We start from the raw sequence: 24548 nt of genomic DNA on the forward strand, positions 1-24548 counted from the left end.
CTGAGTCAGCTGGTTTTGGTTGTTGCTGTTTTCCCTTATCAGTAATCAATATGAGAAGAAGAAAACATTTGTACACCTAACCTCACTGACACGTCTCGTGGGTTCTATTTCCTGCCCCTACCCATACGTTTGCCATGGATCTTGACTTATACTTCATTTTCAAGCCCCATATACATGACCATGGCTTTCAAAACACGATCTGCAGCAGCAGTATTTGGCAGTGTTTTTTGTTGTTGTTTGTTTTCTTGCTCTACCTGCCAACATTGGGTTTATCCTCCCTGAGAGGTTCCTGGGGATACGTGTGTGCTCACTGGCTCAGTCGTGTCTGACTCTTTGTGACCCCACGGACCATAGCCTTCTAGGCTCCTCTGTCCATGGGATTTTTTCAGGCAAGAATACTGGAGTGTGTTGCCATTTCCTCCTCCAGGGGATCTTCCCAACCCAGGGATCAAATCCGAGTCTGCTGTGTCTCCTGCATTGGCAGGCAGATTCTTTACCACTGTGCTACTTGGGTAGCCCTCCTGGGGATATAAGAATACATATAACTGATTCACGTTGTTGCTGTACAGCAGAAACTAACACAAGTTTGTAAAGCAATTATACGCTAATCAAAAATTTTTGTTTAAATTTAAAAAAAGAGAGGTTCCTGCAAGTGATGTGTAAATGGAACTTCGGATAAGATAAATCATAATTTACAGTTTTTCTAAAGAAATGCTGTGTAGTGCATCAACTGTCCTCTCTTTCGGTGCCAGGCCTCTACACGCAGTAAGAAGCGCATCTTACATCACCCCCAGCACACACCTCCCTGTTCGCAACTGACACAAACAGTTCATGAAAACAGGAATGCATTCTGAATTGCTTTCTTCCTGTCTTCTGTAAAAATGCTGGTTACGACCCACGGAAGTTGACTTCATGACTCATAATGAGTCTCAGCCCACAGTTTGAAAACACTATACCAGCTTCGTGTTTTATCAATCCAGATGTTTTGTTTTGCATGTGGTGCTTGTGGCTTAACTGCCTACTCGGCACATTCTACGTAGTGGAGACGAGCTAGTCCCCAGGCTAGGAGAAGCAGAGACTCTTCCAGACTCTGTGAGGGGAAAGTCAAAAAGGAAAATTCAGTTCAGCTCGATGCTTCCATGGCCACCATCGGGGACTGACAGATGCCAGGTCTTCTTAGAAATTAACCTTTGTTTTGGGGTAGATTTTGAGGGGGGGAGGAAACTTTTTTTTTCAGCTTTGAAAGAAATAAAAGATAGCGCTAAGTCGTGTCTGACTCTTTCGACCTGTCTATGGACTGTAGCTAGCCTGGCTCCTCTGTCCATGGGATTTTCCAAGTGGGTTGCCATCTCCTTCTCCAGGGGATCTTCCCAATTTAGTTTTTCAGTCTTCTCTTTGGATCACCTCCTTTCGCTCAGTGACGCCTCAGCAAAGGTTATTCAAGCCCACAAAACAATTAAATGACTCAAAACCCAGGTCTGTAGTCCCCTTTAACTTGTTGTCCTTCAACTAGCCAGCCCCACCCCAGGCAAACAGGGGACACCAGGAAAAATGGGGGCTGGGGCCGCCCAAGAGAAGGCGAGCAGGAAAAAGAAACAGGGCGGCTCAGTAGGTGTTGGCTGATACAGCTGGCTAGTCCTTTTCGTTCAGGCTGTGATGGATGACATGGGATGCTCCACGCTCAGAGGAAAGTTGACTTAGCGTGGCGGGTGTGGCCAGGACCTCACCCCGCGCTTTGTACCCAGTGGCAGCTCCTCCGGATGGCGGGGGAGGGGGAGACGGAGGGAAGGTTTACACTTTCCTTTCGGTTTCTCAAGCCACTAAACCTGACACCTGGGGAACAGAACTACAGTTCCCACCGCACCTCGAGGCAGGAGGAAGAAGGGGCACGGAGGGCCAAAAGGAAAAGCAGGAGAAAGAGCAAACACCTGCTGGCAGACGTGAGCAACAGGTGAGCAACAGGTGGACGTTGCGGGGTGGAGGGTTTTGCAGGGGGTGGACGTGGCTCTTCTCTCCTTGCAGGGCGTGTGAAGGGGGCTTGTGCGGAAAGCCTGAGGACTTACTGGGGGAGGCGGCCGAGGTCAGGGGAGAAGTCAGATTTCAGCTCACATGACAGTGGTTAGACACCGGAAGTAGAATGGCTTTCTTTATTTGAAAAGCCAGAGGGGGAAAAAGTGGTTTGGCTGTTTCTCTTTTTTGCTGGATCAGGCAGCCACAGTAGCTTCAGGGAACCTCCTTCATTCATTTAAAGCTTAGGGTTTTTAAGTATAGATTTTAATTTGTGTGATGATACAGACTTGTCATGTTCTATGACTTTTGAGAAGACCAGAAAATAAAACTGGGAGAAATGAGGAAGGATGTCATGCTGCTGCTGCTGCTAAGTCGCTTCAGTCGTGTCCGACTCTGTGTAACCCCATAGACGGCAGCCCACCAGGTTCCCCCATCCCTGGGATTCTCCAGGCAAGAATTCTCCAGGGAGAAATGAGGAAGGGTGTCATAGACAGGGACAATTGGCAGCACATCAAATTTAGTTATCAAACGGATAAGCTTTCATGTATTCTTATGAGACATTTGATGAGGAGACGCAACACAACTGAAGAACAGTCAAAGGGTCTGGGATATCTGCTTCAAGGGGACCTGCTTGCTGCTCCAAATGTCTGCTGGGCTGTCATGTGGAGTAAGAATCCTGGCGTAGCGTGAGGGTCCACAGTTAGAAACCTCAAGGACATAGATTTCAACCCTACATAAGAGCTGTGCACACAAAATTGATTTTTGTCAGAAGGTAGTGAGCTCCTTGTGATCTGAGATATTGAAGTGTGGATGGATGTTTAAGCAGAGATGCTGAGGGCAAGAATAAAGTTTCAGGTGGTTGACCGTACTGGTTGATGCTTCCCAAACCTGGCTGCTTATCAAAATCACCTGGGAGTGTGTGTGCATGTTTTTACATCTATTTAGCAGATCTGAGATGGGCTCCGGAATATATATGTATATATCAGTTCAGTTCAGTTCAGTCGCTCAGTCATGTCCAACTCTTTGCGACCCCATGAATCGCAGCACACCAGGCCTCCCTGTCCATCACCAACTCCCGGAGTTCACTCAAACTCACGTCCATCGAGTCAGCGATGCCATCCAGCCATCTCATCCTCTGCCCTCCCCTTCTCCTCCTGCCCCCAATCCCTCCCAGCATCAGAGTCTTTTCCAATGAGTCAACTCTTTGCATGAGGTGGCCAAAGTACTGGAGTTTCAGCTTTAGCATCATTCCTTCCAAAGAAATCCCAGGGTTGATCTCCTTCAGAATGGACTGGTTGGATCTCCTTGCAGTCCAAGGGACTCTCAAGAGTCTTCTCCAACACCACAATTCAAAAGCATCAATTCTTCGGTGCTCAGCTTTCTTCACAGTCCAACTCTCACATCCATACAGGACCACTGGAAAAACCATAGCCTTGACTAGACGGATCTTATATACATATATTTTTAAAATTCTTTTATTATTTATTTATTTTTGGCTGTGCTGGATCTTCGTTACTGCATGCAGGCCTTCTTTAGTTGCAGTAAGCAGGGGCTATTCTCTAGCTGCAATGCTCGGGGTTTTCCTTGCGGTGGTTTCTCCTGTTGCAGAGTACAGGCTCCAGACACACGGGCTTCAGTAGTTACAGCACGTGAGCTTAGTTGCTCGAGGTATGTGGGATCCTCCAGGACCAGGGATCAAACCTGTGTCTCCTGCATTGGCAGGCAGATTCTTTACCACTGAGCCACAGGGAGGTCCCTGTATATTTAATTATTTAATTACCTTCCCAGGAAATTCTGATAGTCAGTTAGGGAGACACTGTCATAAGAAACTTTTTTTCCAGCCTGTGGCAGAATACAGCACAAACATTCGAACCACTGGGCTTTTCATTTGTTTGTTTCTTTTGTTTTGTTTGGCTACGCTGCACAGCCTGTGGGATTCTGGTTCCCAGAACAAGGATGGAACCCAAGGCCTGGGCAGTGAAAGTGCAAAGTCCTGACCACTGGACCACCAGGGAATTCCCCACACTTTTCATTTTGAGTAGTCTCAAAATCATAGTTTCCCAGACAAGAAAAGCCTTTCTGAAACTGACTTCTCTGTCAAGCATCCTTGGCGTTTGTTGCTGGTTGCCTGGACATTCAGACTTCCAGTAATTTGTCTTCCTCCCGTGTGACATGGAGACAGGCTGAGAGCCAGGCCCGCCTTCCGAAACTGATGCTGTTCAGTTGCTCAGTCGTGTCCAACTCTTTGCGACCCCATGGACTGCAGCATGGGTCTGCAGTGTCCTTCACTATCTCCCAGAGTTTGCTCAAATTCATGTCCATTGAGTCAGTGATGCCATCCAGCCATTTCATCCTGTCACCCCCTTCTCCTGCCCTCAATCTTTCCCAGCATCAGGGTCTTTTCCAGTGAGTCGGCTCTTCATATCAGGTGGCCAAAGTATTGGAGCTTCAGCATCGGTCTTTCCAATGAATATTCAGAGTCGATTTCCTTTAGGAACCGGTCAGTCCACCTGATAAGTGGCAGGTAAAACACACCTGCCGAGCCAGGCCACAAGGTGTGTGGGATCTTAGTTCCCAGACCAGGGATCAAACCCTCGCCCCCTGCAGTGGAAGCACTGAAAGCGCGGAGTCTTAACCACCGGACCACCAGCGAAGTCCAGTCAATGCTACCATCTGAGAGTGGGCCCAGACCGTAGAACCCCTTCATTCCAAGGCCACTCCTAAAGTACTATCAACTCACCTAGGACAGGTGGGGTTTGTGGGGGCAGCTCCCTCTTACCTGACCAGTAGTTAATGTCCTTCTCCTCCCACAAGGATGTCTGTGCCAGGAAAGCAGTGACCTTCCTCTGTCTTGTGCCGTCCTGAATCCTGAGTGCCAAGAATAGTTCGTGGCCGCCAGTAGCTGTTCACTAAAGATAGGCTAAATTCCTTCTTTTCTTCCTTGATCCTAGGTGGCAAGAGCCATGCAATTCTCCAGCTCAGCCAGGACAGTGGATGAGAACTTTGACTATTTGTTCAAGATTATCCTCATCGGGGATTCCAATGTGGGCAAGACGTGTGTTGTGCAGCATTTCAAGTCCGGGGTCTACATGGAGGCACAGCAGAACACGATCGGGGTCGACTTCACTGTGCGTGCCCTGGAGATTGACGGCAAGAAAGTGAAGGTCAGAGGGGCGCAGGGGTGGGACCGCCTCTTTTACCCACAGACTCTGACTCAGAAACACAGGCCTGAGGAATAAAAGATGTAAATATAAAATATGAAATCATAAAAATACCAGGAAAAAAAACACATGGGAGTATTTACTTTTCTCACTGAGGAAGGGGAAAATCAGGCTTAAAATTAAGACAAGAGCCCACAAGCCATAAAGGAAAATATTGCTCCATCTAACGCTTATATCTAAAGGTCAAATTTATATTCTTCTATATAATCATATAAAGGTCAAACTTCTACACACTCAAAAATACCATGAACAAAGTCAAAAGCTGAATGACAAACCAGAAAGAAACATTTGCAAATATGGAACTCACAGAAGGCTAATTTCTTTGACATGAAAAGAACTCTGATAAGGGAATTCCCTGGCAGTCCAGTGGTTAGGACTCCATGCTTCCCCTGTAGGGGGCATGGGCTCAGTCCCTGGTCATGGAACTAGGATCCTGCATGCCACGAAGCAAAGCTCTGATAAATATCAAAGAAAAGACCAACAACTAAACACAATAAGTGGGCAATTCACAGATATGACAAAACTACTACTTCATAATTTTTATGCAAACTGGCTCATACATTTATGCAAAGAAGTAAAGGTACCCACTGTGTCTTATAATTAAAGCAACGAAATTAACACTGAGATACCTTTTACCCATTTGATTAAAAAGGATCAAAAAGAAAAAAAAAAAGGATCAAAAAGTGTTGGTGATGATGTAATAAATGGGTTTTGCTTGGGATCCTTATTAAACACAATAGTAGAAAGATATTTTGGAACCATTTAGGAAAATTTAATCTGGTCTGAATATTAGATCATACTAAGGAGTTATTGAACAGTTTATTAGCAGTGATAATGGTGTTATGGTTATGAAAGACAATGTCCATTTATTAAGGAAGTATGTAAGTAGGCATTGCTAAATCGCTTCAGTCGTGTCCGACTCTGTGTGATCCCATAGACGGCAGCCCACCAGGCTCCGCCATCCCTGGGATTCTCCAGGCAAGAACACTGGAGTGGGTTGCCATTTCCTTCTCCAATGCATGAAAGTGAAAAGTGAAAGTGAAGTCGCTCAGTCGTGTCCGACCGTCAGCAACCCCATGGACTGCAGCCTACCAGGCTCCTCCGTCCATGGGATTTTCCAGGCAAGAGTACTGGAGTGGGGTGCCATTGCCTTCTCCAGTAAATAGGCATGAAATGACACAAAGTCTGGGATTCTCTTCAAAATAATATTTCAAATAAATCAACAGAAAGGACTCCATGAAGCAAGAGTGGGAAAATCTTGATAATTATATGGTTATGTGAGGGTTCAATGTTTTATTCTCTCTAGTTGTGTGTATCTTTGAAAACTTTCTTTAAAAAATAAACTTTATAAATAATGTGAGAGTATGAAAAAAAAAAACAGGTACTGGGGCTCCCCTGGTGGCACAGTGGGAATCTGCCTGCCAATGCAGGAGACATGGGTTTGATCCCTGGTCTCGGAGGATCCCATATGCCCCAGAGCAACAAAGCCTGTGTGCCACAATTATTGAGCCTGTGCTCTAGAGCCCGGAAACCACAACTATCGAAGCCCAAGTGCCCTAGAGCCCGTGCTTTGGAACAAGAGAAGCCACCTCAAGGAGAAACCCACACACGGCAACTAGAGCATAACCCCCACTCATCACAACTAGAGGAAACCTGTGCAGCAGTGAAGACCCAACGTGGCCAAAAATAAATAAATAAATAAAATTAAAAAAAATTTTTTAAACCTAAAAGAAAAAATAAGTACCTTCAAACACTTTTGGAGGGAATATAAATTTGTACCACTGCCTGGGTTGTTCATTTGGAAGGTAGTATTATGAGGACAAGGGCTTCCCTGGTGGCTCAGTGGTAAAGAATCTGCCTGCCAATGCAGGAGATGCAAGAAACCTGGGTTTGATTCTTGGGTAAGGAAGATTCTCTAGAGGAGGAAATGGCAACCCACTCCAGTATTCTTGCCTGGGAAATCCCATAGACAAGAGGAGCTGTCGGGCTACAGTCCATGGGGTCACAGAGTTGTACACGACTAAACAATAATTATGGGCACACTTCTAAACATAGAACTTCTAAACCATAGACTGAGTGGTCCTTCAAAATCAAAGCAGTTTAGCCAGTGCCCTCACCTTTACCGGGGTCAAAAAACAAATCCAAAATCTAGACAAGGAAATGAGTGTGCTGGAAAGGCAAAGAACACCACATCCTAGTACCCTGGATCCACCTCTCAGGCTGAAGGGTCCCTTAGGTGATGACTCCCAACCTGAAAGCACATCCAGATGACACTGGGGAGCCTCTGAAAAAAGCAGACTCTTGGGCCCCACCCCAGACCTCGTGAGTCTGGATCTCTAGAAGTGAGACACAGGAAACAACTTAGGTGAGCATCAGACACGGGAACTCCTCATGCAGACCCCCTTGCCCGACCTTCTGCAGATGCAGGTGTGGGACACCGCCGGCCAGGAACGTTTCCGGACCATCACCCAGAGCTACTACCGCAGCGCCCACGCGGCCATCATCGCCTACGACCTCACCCGGCGGTCCACGTTCGAGTCTGTTCCTCACTGGATTCACGAGATAGAGAAATATGGAGCAGCGAACTTGGTCATCATGCTGATTGGTATGTGGATTTCAAGGCATTTCTCTTTCCTTTACGCCGCATGCTCAGCTTTTTCCGGGTTTCCAATGACAGTGGAACAGGAAGTCATAACAGCACACGTGGAGGCTAGGACCTCAGAAAACATCTGGGCCAGAAATTCCAATCAGGTTCGCTTGAGCATGATAGTGGGGGTGGCGTGAATTTGTTAAGAATACAGATTCCTTGGCAGTCCAGCGGTTGAGACTCTGCACTCTTAATGCAGGGCACACTCATTGAATCCCTGGGTGGGGAACTAGATGGCACGTGTTGCACTGCGAGGCCTAAAAAAAAAAAAAAAAGAATATAGACTCCAAGACCCCACCCTAGAGTTTCTCATTGCAAAAACCCGAGACATATAGATGAAGGTGCACCCTGGCTGATTCAACACACATATTTGCAGACTACACAGCAAATACTCTGTAGTGTGAGTTTCATAGCTTCAGATGGCTCTTAATCCCTTGAGCCACTCAGATGACTATGACTGACAACACTCTTGAATGACTTCTCACACTTGCGAAGATCCTAAACAAATCTTAAAAACAAGTTCACATCAAAATTAACATCAACTTCAACTACACTAAGTGAACTCGCAGCTTGGAATAGGTGCAGTCCCATTGTATATTTGCAAATGGGTAACTTCCCAGGCGGTGCAGTGGTGAAGAATCTGCCTACCAATGCAGGAGACGCAAGACAGTGAGTTCAATCCCTAAGTCAAGAAGATCCCCTGGTGTAGGAAATGGCAACCCACTCCAGTATTTTTGCCTGGGAAATCCCATGGACAGGGGAGCCTGGTGGGCTACAGCCCATGGGGTTGCAACAAGTCGGACGTGATGGAGCACAATATACTGTCAGTTCCCTACAGCATTAGCTTTGCAAGCAGCGCACCACCCCTCCTGAGGACACTACTGTCTACCAGGTGGCTCGTTCATTTTGGCAACCTGGTTTAGTTTTCACTACTCAAAGTGTGGCCTGCAGACCAGCAGCAGCAGCAGCATCACCGGGTTTTTGTTTGTTGTATTAAGACTTATTTTTTCAGAACAGTTTAAAGTTCTTAGCAAAACTGAGAGGAAGATACAGAGATTTCCCATATGTCCCCTGTACCCACGCATGCATGTGCTGTGCTAGTCACTCAGTCATGTCCGACTCTTGATTCTTTGTGACCCCACAGACTGTAGTCCGCCAGGCTCCTCTGTCCATGGGGATTCTCCAGGTAAGAATATTGGAGTGGGTTCCCATGCTCTCCTCCAGGGGATCTTCCCAACCCAGGGATTGAACCCAGGTCTCCTGCAGTGCAGGCAGATTCTTTACCATCAGAGCCACCAGGAAGCCCCATGAATACTGGAATGGGTAGCCTATTCCTTCTCCTGGGGATCTTCTCGACCCAGGAATTGAACCAGGGTCTCCTGCATTGCAGGAGGATTCTTTACCAGCTGAGCTACCAGGGAAGTCCCCACACATGCATAGCCCCTCCCATGTCAATGTCCCCTAACAATGTGGTACATTTGTTACAAAGAATGACCCTACATGGACACATCATAATCATCTAAAGTCCATAGTTTAAATTATGAATCATTCTTGGTGTTGTGCTTTCTATGGATTTGGATAAGTATATGATAACAAGTATTCATCATGAAGATATCACAGAGTGTATTTCCACTTCCCTAAAAATCTATAGCATCCGCATCACTTTGGGGTTTGTTACAAATGCCCCATCTCAGGCCTTACCCCAGATCTACTGGATGAATTGATCCTAGAGAGATTCTTGTGCAAATTAAAGTCTGCAGAGCAAAGGTCTAGACAGCTGCTGTGGGACTAAGAAAGAGCTACCCATTGATAAGCATATCCTAGCTCTGTGCTAAGTTACCCTCTGAACCTTAGCTTCCTCATCTATAACATTTGATCAATATTCACTGGGGTTGTAAAGATTTAGTGAGAAAAAGTGTATGCATTGCTTGACAGTGCCTGGCACATAGTAAGTGTGTCATAAAGGGTGGGATTTCCTTCTAGAAGTATGTTTGAGGGAACACACTCATCAATGTCCCTTAAATAATTGAGGGGGGGCTTATGGTGAGGGTACAAGTCCCTGGGACCTAGGAAAAGTCAGCAACCAAACTCACCGAGAGGAGGAGCCACAATGGAGCCAGGCCACCGTCCTCTCAGGCTGGGATCGATGAACCAGGCTCCTCCACTGTCTGTGCTCTTTGCAACCCCATGGACTGTAGGCCACCAGGCTCCTCTGTCCATGGAATTCTTCAGGCAAGAATACTGGAGCGTGTTGCCATTTCCTACTCCAAGGGATCTTCCTGACCCAGGGATCGAACCCATGTCTTCTGTCTTGGCAGGGGGATTCTTTACCACTGAGCCACCTGGCAAGCTTCCTCCACTATTGTGCATCTATCTCCTCTCTCAGAGCTGCTTCTTACATGTGGGGTGGGGTGTGGGCTGGCCACTCTCTCTCACCCTGAGCCCTCCCTCTTGGGTTCCTCCAGGCATCATCCCCAGCCTGCTCCTGCCACAAAATCCCTCATTCTCTCATACCCTCTAGCTCACATTCCTCAGAAAGGAAACCCCATTGTCCCATTCTTTCTTTTCACATCAAAGCCAGGCCCAGGTTGCTGGCCAGCCTCTGGGCAGGTGGACCTGGGGTAAGGTGCTCACCCTGGACCTCCGCTGATGGACACATCGCTGGCACACTCAGTCCATTTATTATTATCATCCAGACTCCAGAAAGGACTTGTTATTCTAGAACCACTCTTCCCCTGTCTTTGCTGCTCTAAGTCATAGTCTAGCTTTGGCCACCTGATGCAAAGAGCCAACTCATTGGAAAAGACCCTGATGCTGGGAAAGATTGAGGGCAGGAGGAGAAGGGGACGACAGAGGATGAGATGGTTGGATAGCATCATTGACTCAATGGATGTGAGTTTGAGTAAACTCTGGGAGATAGTGAAGGACAGGGGAGCCTGGCGTGCTGTGGTCCATGGGGTCGCAGAGAGTCTGACACGACTGACTGACAGAACAACAACAACTAGCCCCTGTTGTATGCACAGCCTTGAGGAGAATGCTGCTTTGTAACTCATTCTGCTTCTTGTAACTTAATCAAAGTCACTCCAAGAGCCTCAACAGGGCTCATCCCTTCCTGCTGCGTCAGATCAGAAGCCCCTAATCCACGGCCAGCCAAAGAAAACGTGCCTCAAATTTAGTCCCCTCCTTTTTTCAGAGGGATGGTGTCTTTCCCCACATGCCTGAAACCAGGAAAGAGAGATTAGTGAGGCCAGGTGGCCTCCACACAGAGGACCACTTGTCTCTTTGGGGAAGAATGTCTCTTCTTTTTACTTCTTAGCCAAAGGTCCCCTTTGGAACCAGAAACTTTTTTGATTTGACTTCTGATCTATTGGACACTTCTAAAGGCACTTATTCTGTGTTTACACAAATTAACACGGATCCTTCCCCACCCACCTCCAAAAGGCCTAGATTTCTTCCTCAATAACCACTTCTTCGAAGCACCAGGGAGGACACTGGCCGAGGTCTCTGACACCTTTCATGATAGTTTCTCCTGACCTGTGGGAACAAGGAGGGTTGGTAAGAAGAGGTAATAACAGGTGACATGTACTAAACTCCACTCTGAATCCGCTGAGTCCCTTCATTTAACCCTCACAACCATCCAAAGAAGCAGAGACCACCATCCTCGTTTCCCAGCTGAGGAAATCGAAGCCTCTGGAGATTGAATATGGTGCTAAGTAACTGGGTCAAGGTACTTACTGATGGGTGAGGCAGGGTTTGAACTAGAGCCTCCATGGGGTCAGTTCCTTTCCAAACACTTTCCAGCAGTTGGTCAGGCTAACAGTCACCCAGGGTCCCCTGAAGCTCTGGTTGAAGCAGTGTCTCATCCACTCTAGTGCCTGAACTTTGCAGTCAAACAGATTTGGGTTCAAATCTCCCTCTCTGTCCTGCCTGTCTGAACTTGGGTTCATCCCTTTCTCTGAATTTTGACTTTCTCATCTATAAAGCTAGCACCTGCTTCAAAGGTATGGTTGAATTGAAAGGATTAAATAAAGGAACACATAAAGCACTTAGCACAGTGCTGAGACCTCAACCCAGGGAAACTGTCCTGCCCTGCTGAATGAGAGGCTCCGAGGGTCCCCCCGCCCCCCGCGCCCCCCGCACCCCCGGCCAATGACAGAGCTGAGCAGGCAGGGAAGGAAACCCCACCAACGGCAGTTTCCAGGGAATGAAGCTTAGGTGCGAATCCCATGCATCTCACCGAGGGGAACCACGCAGTTCTAATCTCACTGGAGGTTTCCCCAGGAAGGTGGGCTGTATCCTTTAAATTCGCAGGCTTCCCGGAATATCTTGGAGCAGAAGAACCTCGAAAGCTGCCCTGCAAAGCCACCCTGCCTGGGCCAGTTCCCTTCTGCACCTCCCTCGCCTCCCTTGCTGGCCCCGCCCCTTAGGCCCCACCCTCCTGTCCCGCCCCCTATGACCCCGCCCTCCTTGTCCCGCCCATATGGCCCCGCCCTTCACCCCCCTTCCCTCCTCTGCAGAAACAGGTGGGGCAGAGGAGGGGAACAGATGCCAAGATGTGGGGGGATTTCTGGGAATCTCACAACTGTTTCTTGGTCATTTACTCCCTCGTGTGTCTGTTGTAACAACCGTCTCTGCCCTCACTTCTTAACTGGTTCCAGAAACGCCCCCAGAGATGATCTCAAAGTGTCCCCGGTGTTCCGGTTTGTGACGCATCCAACCCCGAGGGCTGACACGAGGGGTCTTGCTGTTGTTTTCTGTCAGTGGCCTCCTCGCCTTAATCTGGGATAGTCAGCGGTGTCATTCCGTCACAGAGGTGTCCCTGCCCTTCCACCACAGTTCCCATTCCATCTCCACGGTTCTTCACACAAAGGAGTCTTTCTCTCCCAAAAGTTTACCCCAGCCCCTCGAGGCCACGTCACCACTGTACAAAAGTCAAAGAGACGGTTGTGCGTTAGCTGTCGTGTTCCTTCAGCTCCAGCCGTTCACAGGGAGGCCAGCTCCTCAGTCTCCGTTTAAACCCTCGGCGTACTACCTCATCGCGAATTTCTGAACACCGTTCATAAGACGCCCTGCTCTCCCCCTGAAGACTGCTGCTTTGCATCTTTTTCTGCTTCCCATTTGCTCTGTTTCTCTAACTTCTTAACTCTTCTTACTCCCTCAGTGTAACGGTTGAGGGTAAAGCGCCTGCCTGAAATGCAGGAGATCGGGTTTCAATTCCTGGGTCGGGAAGATCCCCTGGAGAAGGAAATGGCAACCCCCTCCAGTACTCTTGCCTGGAAAATCCCATGGACGGAGGAACCTGGTAGGCTACAGTCCCTGGGGTCACAAAGAGTCAGAGAGGACTGACAGACTTCACTTTCACTTTCTTCCTTTCCTAGGTTAGGTGGATGTTCTGTCTCCTATCTTTCTTTGGCATCTGCTGAACTAAAATGTTCTTTTTAATTCCACCTTTTAAAAAACCAGAGGAAGTTACTCCCCGGAATATCTGCTTCTCTCTCACTCCCAGGGAACAAGTGTGACCTGTGGGAAAAACGCCACGTTCTCTTTGAGGATGCCTGCATCCTGGCTGAGAAATACGGCCTCCTGGCTGTTCTGGAGACATCTGCCAAGGAGTCCAAGAACATCGACGAGGTCTTCGTGCTGATGGCTAGGGAGCTGATGGCCCGCCACAGCCTGCCCTTGTACGGGGAGGGCGCCCCGGGCAGCCTCCCGCTGGAGTCCACTCCAGTCCTCATGGCCCCGGCCCCGAGGGAGAAGAATCAGTGCACCTGCTGAGAGGGTTCCCCAGGCAGGTCACACCCAGCAGAGGCCACCTCTGAAACCAAGGGCAGCTGCTGGCCTCGAGTCTGCTGAGTAACCCGACTTGCCTCTGTTTCTACTCCTTCCTGCCTGGGGTGGGGGTCAGGGGGGCGCCCTTTGGCCTCAGTTCACACCAGAGGAGGGGACACTGATTCTGACAACGGAGGACACCCTTGTTTCTCTTGACTTTTCCTAGGACTCGAGGCCCAGGGGTGGCAGGACAAGATTTATTCTTTTTTTCCCTTTCTGTGCATCTTTCCCCTTCTGTCTCCCCAGCCCTCCAGCTGTTTTCTACTGAACTTTGCCTCTCGTTTGGAGAAGTGAGCAGTGAAGGAAAGAAGAAGAGAGGATTATCGAGAGGATGTTTGGAACATTCCAGAGTGGTTTAAAACAGTGTGGACACAGGAGGATGGGGGAACAGCCTGCCATGATGACCAGATGTTGTTAACTTTTGCTTCCTGACATTCACACTTTGAGGCTTAGTTTGGGGAGCAAAGCCTTTTGAGCTGAAGACCATAAATACTGTCTTGCCAAATGGTCAGGAGCCATGTGATGGAGAGAGAAGTGGATTTCACTTTATCCTAGTCGGGCTGATTGAACCAGACTCCTAGGATGTAGGAGATGCATATGATTTCTTTCTAAAACACCCAGTTATCTGCAGGATCAAATATTAGTTCTGAATTGAAATTAAATTGGCTCATAGACATGTATCAAACCAATACTAACCTCACTGTGTGGCTGGGGCAAGCCATGTACCCTGTGGAACCTGTAAGTCATAAACCTCGTTTTTTCAAAGCTCCCCAAGGGTTGTTGCTGAGGATGTCTTGCAATCCTAATAAGAACTACAAGGGCTGGTCCAGCCACAAAACTAGCTCTAAAAGGGGAAATGTCTATGAGGGGCTCACCCAGGGTCCAGGTGAGGGTTCCCAGGCATTTCAAACCTTAGCATCACTATCCATAGGCTGAGACCAGATCTAAACAAACAGCTACTAGCCACGTATGACGACTAAACACTTAAAATGTGGTGAATTTGAATTTGAGATGAGCTGAGTGTAAAATATATACCAGATTTTTCTAAATTGCTAGTTAATTTGTTTTTAATTGGAGGATAATTGCTTTACAATATTGTGTTGGTTTCTGCCATACATCAACATGAATCGGCCATAGGTATATGTCCCCTCCCTCTTGAACCTCTCTCCCACTTCTCACCCCATATATAGCAGATTTTGAAGACAGTACAAAAAAAAATGTAAACTATCTTCCTAATAAATTTTATATTGATTATATGTTAAAATGATAGTTTAGATTTTCTAGGTTAAATAAAATATATATTAACATTTTAACTGTTTCTTTTTACTTTTTTTAATGTGACAACTAGAAATTTTAAATTACATGTGCGGCTCACACCATCTAGCCATTGGACTGTATAATACAGCAACACTTCTCTAAGTGGGGTTCCCCAACCACACCTTTGAGAGTGGCCAGGGGATGTTTATCTCTGATTCCTGACACCCAAGGCTGACCCACTGAATCAGAATCTTTTCAGAAACCCACACTTCACCAAGCTTGCCAGGTGATTCTCCCCACACTAAATCTTGAGAACTGCTACTATACAGAGGGTAGGTGAGGGTGGGAGTGAGCCAACGGAAAATTAATTACATCTTAGTTCACATCAATATGTATTTATTGTGGAAACGAAACAACCTACCTTTTGGAAACAGGGAGGAAATCTATTATAAGCCAGAAGGAACAAATGCATCAAAGCAGACTAACCTTTTTAACATACATACTCTCCTTCTAAAGAAAGGGCTGGACTTCCCTGGTGGTCTGGTGGTTAAGAATCCGCCTGTCAATGCAGGGACACGGGTTTGATCTCTGGTATGGGAGGATTCCACATGGTTCAGGGTAACTGAACCTGTGCGCCACAACTACTGAGGCCACATGGCCGCGCTCCACAACCAGAAAACCCACCACAGTGAGAAGCCCGCACCCCACAACTAGAGGAAGCTTGTGCACAGCAACAAAGACCCACTACAGCCAAAAATAACTTTTAAAAAGGAAAGGGTTATGTGAAGCAGGAGTTCACAAGGCAGATCAGCAATATACCTATACCAAACCACTGAGCAATTTTCAGAAGAGACAGTGAGCAGGCAGTCATTAAGAAGGAGAAGGAAAACTGAGTGGATCAGGGGAAAGTGGGCAGAGAAGAAAGAGGCTGAGTGGGCTATGAGGTGAAGGGTTCACACCACTCCTCCTTCATTTATCTGTATATCAGTCTTAGCCAACACTCGAAAACCTCATCAGCTTCTAGGATGATGCATTCTGCGGGTTATCTGGAATTAAATACTCCTACCAACAGGTTTATATATGTGAGAACAAGTTCATCCGAACACCAGCAACCTGTAATTAGCCAGTGTGGGCTCTGTTGAAATGATGGTGCTGGGACAGAAGGGTTGGAAGTGGAGCAGCTTTCCTGGCTGAGGGCACACAGAGGTCTGCTTTAAAAACTTCAGTTCAATCACTCAGTCATGCCAACTCTTTGCGACCCCATGGACTGCAGCACACCAGGCCTCCCTGTCCATCACCAACTCCTGGAGCTTACTCAAACTCATGTCCATTGAATGGGTGATGCCATCCAACCATCTCATCCTCTGTCATCCCTTTCTCCTCCCACCTTCAATGTTTCCCAGCATCAGGGTCTTTTCCACTGAGTCAGTTCTTTGCATCAGGTGGCCAAAGTATTGTAGCTCCAGCTTCAGCATCAGTCCTTCCAATGAACACTCAGGACTGATTTCCTTTAGGATGGACTGGTTGGATCTCCTTGCAGTCCAAGGGACTCTCAAGAGTCTTCTTCAACACCACAGTTCAAAAGCATCAATTCTTCGGTGCTCAGCTTTCTTTACAGTCCAACTCTCTCATCCGTACAGGACTACTGGAAAAACCATAGCTTAGACTAGATGGACCTCTGTTGGCAAAGTAATGTCTCTGCTTTTGAATATGCTGTCTAGGTTGGTCATAGCTTTTCTTCCAAGGAGCAAGTGTCTTTTAATTTCATGGCTGCAGTCACCATCTGCAGTGATTTTGGAGCCCAAAAAAGTAAAGTCTGACACTGTTTCCATTGTTTCCCCATCTATTTGCCATGAAGTGATGGGACCAGAAGCCATGATCTTAGTTTTTTGAATGTTGAGTTTTAAGCCAACTTTTTCACTCTCCTCTTTCACTTTCATCAAGAGGCTCTTTAGTTTTTCTTCACTTTCTGCCATAAGGGTAGTGTCATCTGCATATCCGAGGTTATTGATATTTTTCCCAGCAATCTTGATTCCAGCTTGTGCTTCATCCAGCCCAGCATTCGCATGATGTACTCTACATATAAGTTAAATAAGCAGGGTGACAATATACAGACTTGACGTACTCCTTTCCCATGGAACCAGTCTGTTGTTCCATGTCCATTTCTAACTGTTGCTTCTTGACCTGCACACAGATTTCGCAGGAGACACATCACCTGGTCTGGTATTCCCATCTCTTGAAGAATTGTCCACAGTTTGTTGTGATCCACACAGTCTAAGGCTTTGGCGTAATCAATAAAGCAGATGTTTTTCTGGAACTCTCTTGCTTTTTCGATGATCCAGCGGATGTTGGCAATTTGATCTCTGGTTCCTCTGCCTTTTCTGAATCCAGCTTGAACATCTGAAAGTTCGCTGTTCACGTACTGATGAAGCCTGGCTTGGAGGACTGAGCAGCACGTTGCTAGCTGTGTGAGATGAGTGCAATTGTGCGGTAGTTTGAACATTCTTTGGCATTGCCTTTCTTTGGAAAGAGGTGCAGGCTTTTCTGAAGCTCAGCACAGGCTTGCAGGGCACTAGAAGCTCATCAGGTGAGTTCTACTTTAGAGCTCTGGTGAAGGAAGGCTCTGTGTTGACTGACTGCTGGTGATTTTCTCACGTCCACAAAACTATGGTTGTTAACAAGTGAGTTATATGAAATTAAGTTCCAAAGGGACATTTTGAAAGAATAAAAAGATTATGAATGCCTCTATTTCGTCTGCCAGTGTCAAGTACATTTCCTTGTATAAGTACATTTTTCAGTTAATATTTCATTTTGGGGGGATTTCCCTGGTGGTCCAGTGGCTAAGACTCTGGGCTCCCAATGTAGGGGGCCCAGGTTTGATTCCTGGTCTGGGAATTAGATCCCACCTGCCACAACTAAGACCCAGTGCAGCCAAATAAATAAATAAATAATTCACTGTTGCAACTTCCCTGACAGACCAGTGGTTAAGGCTTCATGCTTCTACTGGAGGGGGCATAGGTTCGATTCCTGGTGGGGGAACTAAGATTCCACATGCTGCAGGGCATGGCCAAAAATTTTCAAAACCAATATAAATAAAATTTGAAAATTTTATTGTTCATAGATTATTCCTAAATCTCTTCCCCTCTCTATTACTAAAACGGTCTACTAATAGTAACAGTAATAGTACTACTATGGTAATAATAATGGCAAACACATTACTATGCAATTACTATATGCCTGACACTGTACCAAATTTTTGATTTTTTTTATTTTTTTGGCAGCTCGGCTTGGAGGATCTTAGTTCCCCAACCAGGGATGGTACCCTGAAGCCACTGCAGTGGAAGCACAGAGTCCTAATCTCTGGACTGCCAGGAAAGTCCGCAGGATTTTATTTATACTTTGCTGTTGTTTACTCTCTAAGTCATGTCCAGTTCTTTTAAAACCCCATGGACTCTAGCCTGCCAGTCTCCTCTGTCCATGGGATTTCCTGACAGGAATACTGGAGTGGGTTGCCATGTCCTTCTCCGGGGGGTCTTCCCAACCCAGGGACCGAACCCCCATCTCCTGCTTGGCAGTCGGATTCTTTACCACTGAGCTGCCAAGGAAGGCATAACTCAGTGTATCCTATCAGCTATCTTTTGAAGTAGGTATTATTTGTAATTCTTATCTTAAAAATGAGGTCATGAGACATGGAGAGATTAAAGTCACACAGCTAGTAAGTGGCAGAGCCAGGATTCAAACCTAAATCATCTGGCTCCAGAGCCCACTCAACAGTTATGCTATATGCTTTCTCAGACAATGATCAGTACTGGATTTGGGCTCTATCACAGTAACCCCTCATCACCCTCTACACACACATACACACACACACCAACACACAAGTACACTCACTGCAAGATAAACTCTCATACGTAAGTTTTCACATCCTTCAAAGAACACTTGTGCAGCTCTCTCTATACAAGAAGCTGAAGGGGAGAAAAGGCAGTGAGGAAGGGGCAGGGTGAGGAAAGGGTAGCAGGTTGGAGGCACTGGGTGAGTCCCATCTAACTTCAGGGGAGTTATGAAGGAGCTGTGCCTGAAATATGCCTGGCCCAGGCTGAGTGCTCTGCCTTTTGAACAGGGATGATGTAGAAACTCGAGTTCCTTCCTATGTAAGGTGACGTGGTTGTGATCCAGGGCCAACCAGGGTGGCTTCTGCCAACCTGATGTCCAGCCATCACAGCCCAAGGCTTAGATTGAGAGGAGGAACCACCCAGCAGCATGCCTCGGGGCTCCCACAGCTGTTTTGCAAACCTCCCTGAGACTGACAAGAGGTTCCAGGGATTCATGTCACCAAAGGCAATAACAGTGCCTGCTGAATTTCTTTCATTTTCAACAGTATCAGTATAATCTGTTCAAGAGCTTGTGATCAATTATTGAATGAACATGTGTAAGTCACACAATTCACAAACGACTCACTAGTTGGTTTACCATTAGCAGAAGGGAAGCTGCTAAAATGTTCTTGACATCATACAGTTTCTTCTGATTCATACATTGTTTAATTTATACCCCAAAATAATTGCCCCAAACTGGAAGCTCCAGGAATGCTGAAATTAAAGCGCAAGTTAAGAAGCAGCACAGAATAGGTGATAATTCTGCAAAGTCATTCAAAGATTGCTCTTCACCTGAATAGAAGTTGCTTTTACTACCATTGCAACTTTCATTTACTTATTCCTACATAGTATATCAAGATGTCTCTAGAACTTGAAAAGACCAACCTTTAGAAGAGATCACAGTGTGATAATTATACTCAGTGAGTTTTTTATTCATTTGGGAATAAAAACTACCCACACATAAGTTTAATAATGTGTAATAATTGTGTTAATTTTTAGAAAGTTGATTACAAATAGCAGCCTGAAACCTCATCTAATCTAGAAATGAAATTTCAATTACAGAAACAAAATTAACATTTATAGATATACCAAATCAGTTATTTTTTCAAAGAATATAGGCATTCTCCATATAAAAGCTTGTATGTGTGTGGCAGTTGTCTGTCGGTATTTTATTGTCTATATATCTCCAAAACAAAACATAGGTTATTTTAAAATTCAGCAATGCTTTAATGTAAATAAAAATAACTGAGTGAACATCATTTTAGTGGGAAAAAAATTAGTATATCTGAATGTATAAATTTCACTGTTGATGATAGGTGCACAACATTATAAATGTAATTAATGCCACTGAATTATACCCTTAACATTTTTGATATTTATTATTTTACCACAATTTTTAAAAATGTATTATAACAAAACCCATTGAACTGTATACTTAAATAAGTGAATTGTGTGGTATATGAATTACATCTCACTAAAGCTATAAAAAAGAATCTTAAAATGAGCTCAAAAGGGCCTAAGGAGAAAATAATTGCATTTTAAATAAATTTTATAACCTTTAATAATTTATCAGCCATTAGTATTGCTTTTTAACTTTAACCATTGTATATCATACAAAAACACTGAAACATTTTTAAATACCTAAGGGAATTACTAAGATTATGTATTACTGAGGAAAAACTAAGAAAGGGATTTGTCACTTGGGCAAAGAGGTGAGGACCACTGGCTTTAGAAAAGTTCATATTTTTTTCCAGTGTAACATTTTTAGTAATTTTTTCTTCTGGTGCACACTGAAGAAAAAATTACATTACAGAAAAGCTGGGATCCCACAAAAAGTGACTCTCTCAACATGATTGTGTACATTGACTTTCTGTAACATTTTGACATGTGCAGAGATGTAGCTATTACTCAGGTAGCCCCTCAAGGGATTTAAGTCCTTTGCTGGCCATTTACAATATGAACCTGACAAGTCAATTCCGTGCTTCCCTGATGGCTCAGTCGGTAAAGAATCCGCCTGTAATGTGCTGTGGGCTTTGAACTGTGGTGTTGGAGAAGACTCTTGAGAGTCACTTGGACTGCAAGGAGATCAACTCAGTCAATCTCAAAGGAAATCAGTCCTGAATATTCATTGGAAGGACTGATGCTGAAGGTGAAACTCCAATACTTTGGGCACCTGATGAGAAGAACTGATTCATTGGTAAAGACCCTGATGCTGGGAAAGATTGAAGGCACGAGGAGAAGGGGACAACAGAGGATAAGATAGTTGGATGGCATCACTGACTCAATGGACGTGAGTTTGAGCAGGCTCAGGAAGTTGGTGGTGGACAGGGAGGCCTGGTGTGCTACAGTCCATGGGGTCACAAAGAGTCAGACACGACTGAGCAACTGAACTGAATTGTAATGCAGGAGACCCCGGTTTGATTCCTGGGTCAGGAAGATCTGCTGGAAAAGAGATAAGCTACGCACTCCAGTATTCTTGGGCTCCCCTTGTGGCTCAGCTGGTAAAGAATCCGCCTGCAACATGGGAGGCCTGGATTCGATCCCTAGGTTGGGATGATCCCCTGGAGAAGGGAAAGGCTACCCACTCCAGTATTCTGGCCTAGAGAATTCCAAAGACTATAATAGTCCATGGTGGTCACAGAGTTGGACACAACTGAGTTACTTTCACTTTCTTTTCACTTTCAAGTCACTTCCCCTGTGGGGGCTTTAGTATTCTCAACTGGAAGAAGAGAAGGCTGGACTAGAGAATGCATTTATGTCCTGGCATGGGATGGGCCACTGCACCTGCTGAACATACCAGGTCCCAGCCCTGCAGCTCTGCTTCAGTAAGTCTGGACCAGGATCCATAATTTGTACTTGTTAGAAGTCTCTTCAAAGCATAAGGAGATTCCCACACATCAGTCCACAGACCAACAATTGTATCACAGACTAGAACCCATCCGTTGCTTCTACCAGCTCTCCAAGCTTCAGCAGCCAAAGCCTTAGTGGCTGGTGACCACAGAGATATAAGCAGAAGTGGAAATGCCAGAGGAATTCCTAAATGCCTCAAGGAATGCCCATAATTAGGAGGAAGAGAAAGGACGCACTAAGTCTGAAGAAACAAGAACTAGATGGTGTCAACCAATGCTGCTAAGCAAGGGACTGCACTATATGCCTGGTCCCAGGCCAAGAAGTACAGAAACCAGAGCCTTAGAAATCTTTCTATCAATCCCTTGGACAGCAAGGAGATCAAACCAGTTGATCCTAAAATAAATCAACCCTGAACATTCATTGGAAGGACTGATGCTGAATCTCCAATACTTTGGCTATCTGACGTGGAGAGCTGACTCATTAGAAAAGACCCTGATGATGGGAAAGAGAAGGGAGCAGGAGAAGGACGCAACAGAGGATGAGATGGTTGGATGGTAATATGGACTCAATGGACATGAGTTTGAGCAAACTCCAGGAGATAGTGAAGGACAGAGACGCTCGGCATGCTGCAGTCCATGGGGTCGCAAAGGGTCAGACACAACATGACTTAGTGACTGAACAACAATTTGGTGGGCTTCCTAGGTGGCGCTGGTGTAAAGAGCCTACCTGCCCAATGCAGGAGACATAAGAGATCTCTGGGTTGAGAAGATCCCCTGGAGGAGGGCATAGCAACCTACTGCAGTATTCTTGCCTGGAGAATCGCATGGACAGAGGAACCTGGTGGGTTATGCTCCATGAGGTCACTAAGAGTCGGACACGAATCAATTTAGAATTGCCACAACATCCAATTTTAGGTCTGTTGAAATCAATAACAACAACTTTGGAATTGTACTTTGAAGGATGTTTTTCATCTAATTTTCCTAACAATTTATTTGCCTTTCACAGAAGTTCTGGATCATGATGAACTGGAATTTTTTTTCTTGGCTGTGCTGGGTCTTTCTCGAGGTGCATGGGCTTCTCTAGTTGTGGAGCATGGGCTCTAAAGTGCAAGGGCTTAGTTGTTCCACAGCATGTGGGATCTTAGTTCCCTGACCGGGAATTGAATCTGCGTCCTGCATTGGCAGGAGGATTCTTAACCAATGGACCACCAGTGAAACCCCTTGAATTTTTTTTTTTTTTTTAAGACAATTAGTCTTTTTGCCATTTGAAAGACACTGGTGTAAAATAACATTAAAGACTGGGGAGAACAGTGATCTATTTCACCTATTGCTGCAAAAAGCCAAAGACAAAGGTGCCTGCAATTCCTGAATTTGGCAGGACCCTCGCTGGTGGCCCTTGGCAATGTCCTTTTGGGAGAATGAGGAGGCAAGTATGCTACATGCAGCACAATCTCCGTGAGTCTGGCCTCTAATCAGAAGGGGTTACGTCTGAAGCCTGCTCCACCGCTTATCAACTGTGAAACCACACGCAAATGATGTAACGCAAGTTTCAGTTTCCACAGTTGTAAACCAGAGACACCATTCACTTCAGATTGCTCTGAGGGGTAAATGAGAACTGCAGTGGTAAGCACAGGGCCTGACACCCCATGAGTTCAGTAAATGGTAGTTACCCCTTGTTCACGAGCTCTTACACTGAGAATGGAAGAATTAGTTGGTAGCTGGAGACAAGCAAAGGTTTTTTAAATATTGGGAAGACTACTGCTAGGTAGTTAGACTTAGGAATTCTTCATGGATTGTGTGAACCCATACTGCTAATCATAGTGAAAACCTGAAAATAATCTAAAACAATACAGAACTGGGGCTTCCCTGGTGGTTCAGTGATAAAGAATCTGCCTGCCAACACAAGAGACATGGATTCAATCTCTGGTCTGGGAGGATCCCACGTGCCACAGAGCAACTCAGCCCACAGAACACAACTATCGAGCCTGTGCTCTTAGAGCCCAGGAACAGCAACTACTGAGCCCACAAGCTACAACTACTGAAGCCAAGCACCCTAGAGTCTGTGCTCCACAAGAGAAGCCCTAGCATTGCAACTGGAGAATAGCCACTGCTGTCCACAACTAGAGAAACACCTGCACAGCAATGAAGATCCAGCAGAGCCAAAATAAAACTTAAAAAAAAAACAAAACAGGATTGTTACATAAATTCTATACAGCTTTTAAAAATGTAGTAACGACTATATGTGATCTGAGCCACAGTCAGCTCCCGGTCTTGTTTTTGCTGACTGACACCACCCTTATGGCAGAAAGTGAAGAAGAACTAAAGAGCCTCTTGATTAAAGTGAAAAAGGACAGTGAAAAAGTTGGCTTAAAGCTCAACATTCAGAATACGAAGATCATGGCATCTGGTCCCATCACTTCATGGCAAATAGATGGGAAAACAGTGGAAACAGTGTCAGACTTTATTTTTCTGGGCTCCAAAATCACTGCAGATGGTTATTGCAGCCATGAAATTAAAAGACACTTACTCCTTGGAAGGAAAGTTATGACCAACCTAGATAGCATATTCAAAAGCAGAGACATGACTTTGCCAACAAAGGTCTGTCTAGTCAAGGCTATGGTTTTTCCAGTGGTCATGTACGGATGTGAGAGTTGGACTATAAAGAAAGCTGAGCACCGAAGAATTGATGCTTTTGAACTGTGGTGTTGGAGAAGACTCCTGAGAGTCCCTTGGACTACAAGGAGATCCAACCAGTCTATCCTAAAGGAAATCAGTCCTGAGTTCATTTGAAGGACTGATGTTTAAGCTGAAACTCCAGTACTTTGGCCACCTGATGTGAAGAGCTGACTCATTGGAAAAGACC

General features: G+C 45.8%; 2 protein-coding genes across 2 annotated transcripts in view; one reads left to right on the forward strand and one right to left on the reverse strand.

Annotated features, from left to right (window-relative positions):
• Positions 1-4966, reverse strand: part of SLC37A3 (solute carrier family 37 member 3) — a 69407-nt gene extending 64441 nt beyond the window's left edge. The window contains exon 1 of the mRNA XM_070788242.1: positions 4790-4966. The gene's annotated coding sequence lies outside the window, so the exon portion shown is untranslated. The remainder of the gene's footprint in view (positions 1-4789) is intronic.
• A 7-nt stretch (positions 4967-4973) lies between these two features.
• Positions 4974-15020, forward strand: RAB19 (RAB19, member RAS oncogene family). Its single transcript, XM_019959181.2, has 3 exons — positions 4974-5174; positions 7653-7836; positions 13385-15020. The coding sequence occupies exons 1-3, from the start codon at positions 4974-4976 to the stop codon at positions 13651-13653; spliced, it is 654 nt and encodes a 217-aa protein (XP_019814740.1). The 3' UTR covers positions 13654-15020.
• The last annotated feature ends 9528 nt before the right edge of the window (positions 15021-24548 follow it).

This window comes from Bos indicus, chromosome 4, assembly GCF_029378745.1.
Source record: "Bos indicus isolate NIAB-ARS_2022 breed Sahiwal x Tharparkar chromosome 4, NIAB-ARS_B.indTharparkar_mat_pri_1.0, whole genome shotgun sequence".
Lineage (NCBI taxonomy): Eukaryota > Metazoa > Chordata > Mammalia > Artiodactyla > Bovidae > Bos > Bos indicus.